At 34.8% G+C, this 12,128-nt stretch overlaps 1 protein-coding gene across 1 annotated transcript; it reads right to left on the bottom strand.

Annotated features, from left to right (window-relative positions):
- Window positions 1-491: 491 nt before the first annotated feature.
- On the bottom strand, window positions 492-11,797 carry LOC149541193 (purple acid phosphatase 18-like). Its single transcript, XM_089802195.1, has 6 exons — window positions 11,553-11,797; window positions 2,570-2,861; window positions 1,852-2,228; window positions 1,538-1,726; window positions 1,359-1,447; window positions 492-1,030 (listed from the first exon to the last, which is right to left on the bottom strand). Exons 1-6 carry the CDS (start codon window positions 11,682-11,684, stop codon window positions 787-789), a joined length of 1,323 nt encoding a protein of 440 aa, XP_089658321.1. The 5' UTR covers window positions 11,685-11,797; the 3' UTR covers window positions 492-786.
- Between the last annotated feature and the right edge of the window lie 331 nt (window positions 11,798-12,128).

Here is a 12,128-nt window from a genome sequence, read left to right as displayed (position 1 = left end):
AACGATTAGTATAAATTTTAAAACCTTGCAAAAGCATGTTATGAACATACCATTAAAAAGTGGTAGGATCTCCCGGGTCAAAGATAGGAAAAAATGATCCGAATTTAATATCTCCTTCATTTTGATTTTGAAAGGTTGAAGCTCAGGAGCTAGGGACTAACAACAGTTACCGTTAGGCACAGGCTCAAACTTTGAATCAGAGAAATTCCCTAGCAAGGGTTGTGCACTAGTCACCAAAAGCCTAGATATTCTGATCATGGATTATATCCGATTACAGGACAATCACCTAGCGGCCCAACAGTCTTACCTCTGTGAACCTAGCAAGATGATTTAGCCAACTCAATTGTGCTTCAGTTCTAACTCAATATTTCTTTCACAGATCGTGATCTTTAAAAGTCAGCAATATTCAGCACTGGTATGTCATTACGTTCAGCAAATAACACTTCAGCTCCAATCCTGCTAAGGTACTTCATTAAAAGAGACTTCTTAAATAGATAACAAAAAAGCAAATTTCCAATATAACTACAACCCTGAAATTGTCCTCATGTAAATTACAAAATACAATCTTAAGAAGATAATGCCTACATAGATTCAATGTAAAGAACTGTAGGATCTGTTAGAAGATCCATCCAGAAGGTATGTAGCTGAGATATGCAAACCATAGCATATGCATGTGGCCTATTAAACTTGAAAGTTATTAATTAGCATCTATATTTGATTTCATTTGCCAAAAATATGGATACATTAATATTTACAGCCTCAACATTTTCCTCAAAACTAGATTAGTTAATTTATTTTTCCTACACCCAGAGGTGCAAATAAAAATTTCCTTCTACTCTGGTTGACAGCATCTGCACACTGTCTTGAGTTACTAAGACTCTCAATCCAAACTTCATCTGATTTAACTGATTCATCATTGTCATTACGATGCCAAGTCCAGTGTGCATGTGTAGCATTGACAAGTTTAAGTTCGCCGTGTCCAAAGCTTGCTTCACGAAATGTGGACCATTGAGGTTTTGGATCAAGAAATCTGAAGAGAAAACAACAAATCTCTTGTGATAATTGCATCAACCTTTGAAGAATATAAGATAGAGAGTTCAGAATATAGGGTTACTTGTCTGGAATAATCAGACAAGCTAAAATCTAGATTGGATTGGCAGACACAAAATATCTCTCATCTGTCTGTCTCAGGCATCTACTAGGCTTCAAATGTCCTCAACCAGAAAATAACATGTTTCATTTCAATTAACTTCTGAATGGTCATGAATAGTTCCATTAGAACAAGCTACCACCATGCAAACCAGTTAATAAAACAGATAAATAGGTAATTGAAAACCTTCCACTTTTATTGTGCTTACCTTGTAGCAAGACCCTCATGATTTCCTCCATCGCCTACTGTGATATGCATAGCACCGCAAGGATTAACATCTCCCTTATAGACACGAGTCTGAACAATATGGACAATTTAGTAATTCTTGGAAATAAATTGTACAACAATATGGAAACATAACATCAAGGAATTTATTAATGTACTTACAGAACGTTCATAAGCATGTACATGTCCTGCCAATACAATATCAACATTTGCATCATAAAGCAGTGGCTCCATGGCTGCCATCATATCATCACCCTCACATTGATGAGCAGTGTTACTATTATACCAAGGGGCATGGAACAGAACTATAAGCCACGGTGTCTTCACCCTATCCACCTTTAAAAGGTCGTCCTAAAATTCAAAAAAAAAAAAAGAGGTTCAGGATTTTGTAACAAAGAGGCATTTCTGACTATTAACCTACCAGTGGAGTGCTCCTAAAACATAAGTAAGTCACTGACACTTTATAAAACAAGTACCTGAAGCCACTGATATTGTTCTGAGCCCTCTTCATAGTCAGTATAGGAACCAAGCATAATGACATGTACTCCTACAACTTCAAATGAATAATAAAGGTTTGAACTTGAACCGCTTTCTTCAAAAGGCATGCGCCATCGTGCATTGTATGCTCTAAATGGAGGCATAACAATGGGAAGTAATTCCTTCTCATGATTCCCTTGTGTGACCATCCATGGCCTTGAGCTTGACAAAGGCTCAATTAGCCGTCCAAATGAGTCCCATGATGGCTGCCAGTAATCTGCATATGACAGATCACCTGGCAAAAGGTGGATATCATAATTGCATTGCTGAATGTGTTCTAAAGTTGACAAAGTCCATCCCGTTTGACCAAGGTCACCTGTAGTAAATATAGATAGTGAATTTGGTCAGAAACTGAATTTTAAAACTTTAAAGAATAAAAATGTCAGAGCCTGGGTAAAACAGAATAACAAGATTAGCAACTCCTAAAGGTCCTTGGGAAGTCATTAAGTTGTTTCAATTTTGAAACTTCTTTGCAGAAACAGTATGAGAACTGCTATAGAGCAGAAAAAACACAAAAATGAGAAAAAGGGCACAGAAAAGATCCACTGGATAGTAAGCGACAAACAATATAAGCTGAACTGTTTTTCTTTTGCTTCCTTGCTACGAACTTCAGAAAATTTTCAATGCAAGATAAGGTAAATAAATATGATGTCTCACCAACAACAGAAAAAGTGACTGGAAACTGTGATGGAGGAGTTTTGAAACTGCGCTCCTCTCCATTTCTTCCACACCGATAAAAATAAGTCTTATTAGCTTCAAGTGGTCCAATGACAACATGGTGTATCTTACCAGACTCATATAACATGAAGGAATATGAATCAGAACCGCCCATAGATAATGAAGGATAAACCCCTGGAGTGGTTCCATATTCTACAACTGTAGGAGAATTAGCCGCATTTGTAATCCATGTGATTCGCATATGGTTAGGTCCAGCCAAAGAAATATGTACCTACAAAGGGAAATTTCAAGAAGCCTGATGGTAAATATAGAGCACTTCATATTTATAATAAGCAAGCAACTGCACCCAGTATCTCCATATTATGAAACTAATCTACCACAATGGCTGCGTACAAAGGTGAGCACTAAGTGATATTAGTTAAAACTTTGACCCATAACCAAAACCCTTGACGACTGAGATGGACCTTATAGTTTGAGCTTTGTTAACAACACTTTTTATTAAGATGACCTGCTATTTTGGTATTGTTTATCTGTGAGGTATGCCTCTCTTTGAAATCCAAACAATGGGCCACACCCCATTTAAATTATTAACAATGTTAGCATAGTCCAATAATAAAATGCACTTCTATCAAAATCCCAAAATTTTCAAAAGTCATAAGCAAATAAATCAACTTAACAATGGTAGAAGCTGACCATCAAAAAGATGTAAAAAAAATTAACGCAATCACTGGCTCCCCAATTTAAAAAAATCCAGACACATCTAATGCTCAAATATCTCCGTTTGGTTCGTGGAATTTAAAAAATTGGAATTTCTACAAACCTTGGTTTAGCCAAATCAAGGTTTTGCAAATCTTCATTCCGATTTTTGGAATTTTACTTGAACCATTTGTTTCACTTGGAAGAGGTGTGTGAAGACACATTTTTATGCCTAAGCTTGGAGTTGAAGGCAAATTTTAAAAAGTAGTCCAATCTATTGTTCTTACACTCCTTAAAAACATAACCAAGTTTTAATTTTTGATTCCTACTTGCTACTAGGAAGTTGGGAAACCTAGTTTTGAGGCAAAATTAGAAGTCCGGTATGCTAATTCCATTTTCTCAATTTTGCAACAAACACAAAAAAATTCAAATCCAGATTTTGAAAAAGCCAATTCCTGTCATCTTCTAGGAACCAAACGGACCCTTAAAGGCATAGCTAAACCATGGGCCATAGTCGTCTCGTGTAAGAAATTTACATGACTTGGAGAAGCTTCAAAACATGTCGAAGATCTGATTTTCCTTGTTAGTGTTGTCCTTATTAATATTTTTTTTGGGCCTCTTGATGCAGTCATGGCGAGGGGTGCAAAGAAGGATTATTCAACCACACACTCAAACAAACAAACTCTCAACCACTCAATGAATCAATGAAAAAATCCTCTTTTTTTATTATAGTAGCAACAACATTACAATCCACACTAACGAGCTTCTAGCATTCTAGGACTCAAACGTTTGATTACAAAGTGTAAATTATAAAATTCAGAAGACATTACTATATAATGCCATGCCTCAAACTAGTTCTAGTTTCATCATTACTTCCTAATAATCTTCAAGAGTATATATATTAGCTCCAAATATATATGCTCAATGTACTAGAAACTTTAATGTACTTGTAAAATGTGGCACAGTTGATCACTTCAGGTTATAGAGTTGAGACTCAGAACAAGAAAGCAAAGATCTATGATGCTACCGGTGAACTAATTGGGAAGTGGAGAGCAAACCAGAGGTAACTTGAGTCTTGTTCTATCTAGACCTATCTGATGAAACATGTTTGTTTGCACAATTTGAAGATGTTTGGCTATGGGATAGGAGGTTGTGTCATGTGAACTTTAATAATCTTGTTGAGAATTGTAAAAAGAAGAGAGTAAGAGGACTGTCAAAACTGAGTAAACTTGATAAGGTGATGTGCAAAAATTGTCAATCGGGAAAAATAGCAAAGTCTAGTTTCAAAAGCAAAATTTACTCTTCTAATGATGTTTTGAAATTAGTTCATACTGATTTATGTGGTCCTATTGGAGTGCAAAGCTACTATGGTGATAAGTACTTTATCCTATTTGTTGATGACTACTCTAGGATGATGACTGTGATGTTTCTTAAAGAAAAATCTGATGTTTTTCAAATGTTTAAGTGGTATTTGGCTAGAGTTAGAATGAAATAGATAAGAGCTTGAAATACTTGAGATCTGATAGAGAAGGATAATTATATCTAAATAATTCAAAACATATTTTGCAATGATTAAGATAACAGAAGCCATATGTATGCACCTAGAACTCCACCACAGAAGACTATAGCTAAAAGAAGGAATAGACCTATCACAAGAACACTGATGATGGAAAAGAATGTCTCACAAAAATTCTACAGAGAAGCTGTAAGTACTACTCTTTATACCTTGAATCAAGTCAAGAGAGGTACTAATAAAACACCTTTTGAACTTTGGTATAGTCATGCACCTACTGTGAATTACTTCAAAGTTTTTGTAAGCAAATGTTATATTTTGAAAGATACCAGGAAAGGTAAACTTGATGCAAAAAGTGATGAAGGCATACTCCTAAAATATTCCACAGAGAGTAAGGGATATGAATGTTTGAATTCTAACACTAACAAGATTGTGGAAAGGCAAATGTTAGAATTGATGAATTTGCAGAAAAGAATAAAGAAGAATGCAAGAAAGAACCTGAAGATTACAAAAAAATTGTATATGTCTATGAAGAAGAACCTAGTAACATTCCTAAACCTGAGAGAACAGTTGAAGTGATGAAAATTGAGGACATTGTCGAGTCTCAGCAAAGGAGTGTTGCTAAGCAACAGCAACCTATCAAGCATCAGATTGTTGAAATCTAGCAACAAGTAGAGACTGTCAACTATCAAATGGATAAACCTGTGATACAGCTAGAGATACAACATGAGGGACATGAAGAGATTGAAAATGTTGAACCAACCGAACTACCACAAGTAAGAAGATCTGAACTTGTGCTACCAAAGTATGTAAGAACACATCATACACCAAATCAAATCATTGGAGATAAAGATTCAAGAATTATGACAAGAAAGAGATTGAAGAATGATACATGTTTGTTGTGTGAGTTTAAGCCCAAAACAGTTAAGGATGCACTTGAGAATGAAGATTGGATAAAAGCTATGAATGAGGAAATTGATCAAATTAAAAAGAACAAGACATGGACCCTAGTACCTAGACCAAAGAATAAAAAATGTAATTGAAACAAGCTTAATGAGAAAGGTGAAGTCACAAGGAATAAGGCAAGACTAGTTTGTAAGGGGTATGCACAAGAACGAGGAGTTGACTATGGTAAAAAATTTGCCCCATTTGCAAGGTTAGGAGTAAGAACTCTGCTTGCATATGCTACTTACAAAGGTTTTTAAGTTTATCAAATGGATGTGAAGTCTGCATTTCTAAATGGTATACTGGAAGAAGTCTACATTAAACAACTTGGAGGATTTGTTGAGCCTAGCAAGAGAAACATGGTATGTAAGTTACACAAAGCTTTGTATCGTTGAAGCAAGCCCTAGAGCATGGTATGAAAGGTTACATACTTATTTGGTAAAGCTTGGTAACAGCAATCTGTACTTGAAAAGTGAATCTAAGAACAAGGTATTGTTAGCCGAGATTTTTGTTGATGATATCATATTTAGAAGACAAAATTCATTCTGTACAACTTTTGCAAATGAAATGAAGAAAGAGTTTGAGATGTCAATGTTTGGAAAAATTAAATTCTTTGTTGATTTACAAGTATATCAAAAGAAAAGAGGAATATACATTACAGAATCAAAGTATATCAAGGAGATACTAAAAATGTTTGGTATGGAAGATTCAAGACCAATTAACACACCTATGGCCATTGGACATAAAGTTTCAAAGAATGATGATTAGGCAAAGCTAAATCAGACATTGTATAGATTAATTATTGGAAAATTGCAATATGTTGTTCATAGCAAACCTGACATCACATTAGCAGTTGGAATAGTTGCAAAAATTTCTGCTAATCCTAAGGAGAATCATATGATGACTGTGAAAAAAATAATGAGATATCTGAAAAGGACAGAAGACTATGGCTTATGGTACAAGAAGAATGACAAGTTTGAGCTGAACGTATACATAGATGTTGATTGGGTTGAAAATGTTGATGGCAGAATAAATACTAGTGGAGGCGCTTTCTTTCTAGGAAAGATGCTGATTTCATGGACAAGCAAGAAGCAGAACTATATTTGACAATCCACAATAGAAGCTGAGTATGTTGTTGCAGCAATGACTTGTTCAAACATTGTATGGATTAAAAATTTGTTAAAAGGTATGAAGGAAGAGACTATTGAACCTATAGTGATCTATTGTGACAATACAAGTGTTCTAAACATTTCAAAGAATCCTATGATGCATACAAAGACAAAGCATATTGAGATCAAGTATCATTACTTGAGAGAGTTAGTGCAAGATAAAGAAATGATGCTTGAATATGTTAACACAAAGGAGTAGATAGCTAACATATTCACTAAGGCACTACCTAAAGAAGCACATGTGTACTTACGAGGCAAGTTGGGGATCATTCCCCTATTTGAAAAAAATTGAGAAGAGATGTAGCATTGCATCAAATGTTGTTATCGGAATATCTTACATATCGATGCAAGAGATCACACTTTAGGAACTACCTAAAGGTGTGAAGTGATGTGAAGTAGTGAGAAGAGCTGAAACGGAAGTTGTTACCTAATGACAGAGGAAGCAATATTATAGATCAAATACACTTGATATTTGCATGAAAATAGAGATGTCTAACAATGAGCCTGATATGGTGACTGAAATGTCTTTGGCATTGTTATCAAAGATGAAGAGAAAGATAAGAAAGTAGTGAAACAAAGGGAGAAATAGATGTGGCAGTTACCATGGCTAGCTGTAGAGAGAAAGCTATGAGAAAGAGGAAGAGAACGATATGAGAAAGATATGGTGATACACAAGATGATGAGAACATGAAATTGATATATAGAGGGAGCATATCTGAGATGATGGATGAGAATCCGAATGAAACTAAGGATATTAATAAAGATCTACCTATTTAAACTCAGAGGGAGCTGAGCAGTGCAATACTTAAGGTGTTGGTTATTTCTTGGATTATTTGGTAACTTAGAAGATGTTGCATTTTGAAGGTGTTGCCATCAATGCGAAAGAGGGAGATTGTTGGAACTACCACTATGGAACAATTGTTATGTTGTCATTGATGTCAAACCTACTAGTAAGACATTTACTAACAGTGTAGAGTGTCATATCATTTGATTGGTGAAGAGGATTTAAAAAGAAGAGATCATGAGATGACTTAGTAAAAGGTTGAGTTGAGATGTGAAAGTGTGATGGAATTACAATGGGCACTTGATAAGTTAATACTTGACAAGATAATGTGTTGTTTATTCATTACAAGAAGCAAGGAAGAAAGATCAATTGAGAAGCAAAAGAATTGTGAAGCAACCGAGTATCTGAAGTGAAAGATTAAGGAACTTAAGCATTGCCGAGCAAAACAACGCTGGCCAAGTACAAGTGTTGGCCGAGTGATAGAGAATGCTAAGTGACAATAACGACCGAGTTGCACAGTGTAAACCGAGCAGGACAGTTTAGTGATGACCTAGTGATCTAGTGATGACTAAGCAGCAAAACATAGTTATGACCGAGTGTCAACAAGCTAACAGTTTGAGAAAGAATCAAGATTTGTGGCCAACATTATTGAATTCTCGAAATAATCAAAACATGTTGACGATAAGGATTGGTGAGATGGATTATTTAATGCATGAAAAAAATTAGTTGAGCAATCAAAGGCTACAATTTGAGAAAATGTTTCTAGAAGTTTCAAGGAGGAAGAAGAAGAACAAAAGATAGCTAAATTCATTGACTTTGTTGAATCTAATTGTAACACTAAAATCTGCGATTATGTTTAAGCAGCAAAAGATCTAAACTACCTACTTAAGGAGGCATATGAGATGTTTCATATTGGTTGTTGGTCTAGAATTTGTAAAGACAAGTGGATAATAGACTTGCAAAGGAGAAGTGTGAAGATTGTGATGTGGGAGATTGTTTGAAGAGCTGCCAAGTAGATCTGAGTTGTTGAGAGAGATGGAGTCCAGTCAATGAACCAAAATTGAGCTCAATGGAGATCTGAATTTAAAAAATGAGTTGTATGTTATCAGATCAAACCTAGTTGTTACTTTCTAATCATTGTGGTAGTAGTAAAATTCTTTTGATTAAGGTTGACCTAACAGTCATTTGTAAATCCTTTAACAAGGTGACATTCTACAGGAATGTTCTAAAGTCCTCTAACAAGGCCACTCCTAACAAGGTGATTAAATCCTTTAATTGGGTCACACCTAACAGTGTATTTTGTAACCTTTAGCAAGGTTGGCTTCTAACAAAGCCCACTTCATAAGAGTGAAAAGTGGTAACATTTTGCTTAGCGGTTTTTTCCAAATTGGGTTTCCAAGTTAAATACTGGTGTCAAACATTTGTGTGGATTTTTTTTATATGTTTATGCTACTTACCATTTTAAGTTTGAAGTTTAGTGTTAATTGTAACATTATTCTGCTAGTCGGCACATACTGAACAAAGAGCTAAAATGGAATGAATAAGCTGAATGGTGAAGAACAATTTTGTTTGATATGTTGTTCATGAGTTTGATTAGTTTGTTGGAGTTGTTAAGATTTGATTTTATACATCTAGACCTTAGGATAACTGATTCACCCCCCCTCTCAGTTATTCTAAATAGTCTAACAACTTGTCCTATAAAACTACATAAATCAACTTCGCTCTAATTTATGGCTGACGGTCCAATGAAGGATTCAACCATCCACCCATCCAAAGTGCTTAATAGATCATCAAGCAGATATTCTTAATTTATTACAATCACCACAAGATTACAATTTGCAGCATTGGGGTTTCAACATACTGGACCTCAACTATTTAATGACAACGTGCAATATAGCATTTTGAGAGATATTGCAATACAATGTCCTGCCCCAGCTTAGGTATACTGTTTCCATTGCTTTTCAGGGACCTTCAAGAGTGTGTATATATATCAGAATCACTTATAAGAATGATCTCAGTCAACCACAAGATAGTGCAAAACTCAGTGCCACATATAATGTGTAATTGGCCAGACGTACAGTTGGATCTCTTAAAAATTAAATAAGTGACAGTGATGAGGCATCTTCATGCAACATAACACAAGCACTCCCAAGTCCGATTCACCTCACTGTGTGTTCCTTTGCTTGTGCAAAATCCAAAAAGCTAAATAATGAGCCATGAACAATGAATTGGAAATAGGCATGAAGCACCAAGTAAAGTTGTAAGACTAATAATTAATGCCTTTGTGATTATCAAAAACTGCAAAGAAGTCAATATAACATTAAAAAATCACAGTGGAACATACATGTTCTGATGCAAGGTAAGAAGTTCCACTATAGTAAAATGTGATATGATCTTAGATGATTAATTATGATAATGTAAATGAAAATCCTCAAACAAAACAAACAACAGAAGACATTGGAAGTTTTCTCTTAAACCATAAGATACTACTACATCACCTCTGATTTGGTGCAATGAAATAAATATCAAGTTTGATGCAAGGTTGCTCTACTACCCTAAGCTGCTCTTAAATCACCTATAATTTGCTGTAGTGAAATATATACTAAACTAAGCAGTAAGCATTCCATAGAAATTCAGAATATACTTAGTGGCACTATTAATATGACCAGTCAAAAAAAATTGCATCCTTGCTAGCCCAAAACTTCTACAAGTAATTCTAGGAAATTCCCACCTGTTAAGTTTTGCCTTAAGATATCAGCTGAAAGCACGGGTTTCTCCTAAGTATACCCCAAGGTTATGGCACCATAGCTTCTCCCTAAGTCCAACTCGTTTATTGTGCATTGTCTAGACCTAGATCGTGACCTAACCAATGTTCAATATTACCATTACACCACAACCCGTTCAACAAAGCCAATATAATTGAGCACAACTATTGGTGCGGTCTGGAATGAACTTGAGGCCTAAATCATATTATTTCTGTACAATCTTTCACAGCTTATTAAGTAAAACACTGGACGAAAACTTGTAAACTTTTAAACATTGAAAAATTTACAATTTTCCAAATGAACACCATTATTCCTCTACAATCATAATCATCAAAAACACTGAAGCACACATGTTTCAAAATAAGAAAAATAGAACATCGTCTGATTATTTTTTATAAATACTAGTAACCCAAACCTATTAAAGAAAACACAAAAATTTAAAAAAATTCAAATGGGTGCCCTTATAAGACATATAATTACATCAACTCTGTACAATTTACCAAAAAAGGCCATAACATCATTAATAATAATGACTTCTGTACCCAAAAGATTAAAATTCTATGATTTTACGAATGGCTGAATTTATTCCTGTACAACTTTAATGTGCCTCAACTCCTGTGTTTTCAAATCGCTAGTAGCCCAAACCCATCGTGAAAATCATATTAAATTTTAAAACATATTTAAGCGCATTAGTTATGTCTAGTTTAACATAAAAATCATCTAAGAAGCAAAGGGCGCAATTTCAAGATCAAAAACCTGAAGGAAAAAATATAGATTTTCGAATATGTGCTTGTATTCCTGTACGAATGACATAAAAGATCGAACAGTAAACTCGAATTGAATCCAACTAAATAATCTTATTCTAAAACTTGCCAGAACCCCAAATCCACATAAATATTCAATATTTCGTGCGGGTGCGCCAGGACACAAAAAATAGCACTACATAATGTATAACTAACATAAAGGACCAAAGAAATAAAATGTAAACCAATACCCATTTCAACTTATTAATAATCTCTGATGCTCACCAAATTCATACTAGAACTGAAAACATTTGACTCAAGTTTAAGTAGTGAGATAATTTACAGACCTGTTCTGGCTTGATGCCTGATCTTCTCAGCCAAGGTAGAGACAGTGTAGCTCTTGCAGGAGGCCTGATGTATGCAGATGCATTGACAGTCAAAATTAATATCAAAAGTCCAAACACTTGAGCTTTAGCCATCGGTTATTGACCTCGATCCTTCCTCAGTTCATCAAATTCACTGGCAGAGGCTGCCTGTAACAACAATTACAGATATACGAAGCCCTCTCTCTCTCTCACTGCAATCAAAAGATTCAGTTGTCGCCGAGCTTCTTGCTTTTATATGCACCTTACAAAAATATCGCGAGGATATTCCTTTCTATGAGTAAATGATATGATGAAATATAATGGGACGGGCCAATGATCTCCAGGACTTAATAACTCATTTGTTTCGAGTTTATTACTTTGAAACACGTATTAAATATTAAGTAATGCGTATTATCGTTAATCTACACGGATTAAATATTATATTCCTATATATAATTTATTATTTTGTAGATAGTGCATATAAAATTTGTTTTTATAAGGTTTTTTTTTTAATATTTTTTTTTATTCAACAACCACAATTTAATTTATTCGCTAGAA

This window comes from Cupressus sempervirens, chromosome 9 (genome assembly GCF_028749045.1).
Source record: "Cupressus sempervirens isolate cs-2001-9-10 chromosome 9, ASM2874904v1, whole genome shotgun sequence".
Lineage (NCBI taxonomy): Eukaryota > Viridiplantae > Streptophyta > Pinopsida > Cupressales > Cupressaceae > Cupressus > Cupressus sempervirens.
This window is presented reverse-complemented; position numbering and strand designations above follow the sequence as displayed.

Coding starts and splice junctions, on each gene's coding strand:
- LOC149541193 (XM_089802195.1), bottom strand. CDS start 11,684: ATGGCTAAAGCTCAAGTGTTTGGACTTTTGATATTAATTTTGACTGTC. Junction 2,862..11,552: donor CAGGCATCAAGCCAGAACAG/GTCTGTAAATTA, acceptor TTCCCTTTGTAG/GTACATATTTCTTTGGCTGG. Junction 2,229..2,569: donor AGTCACTTTTTCTGTTGTTG/GTGAGACATCAT, acceptor TATTTACTACAG/GTGACCTTGGTCAAACGGGA.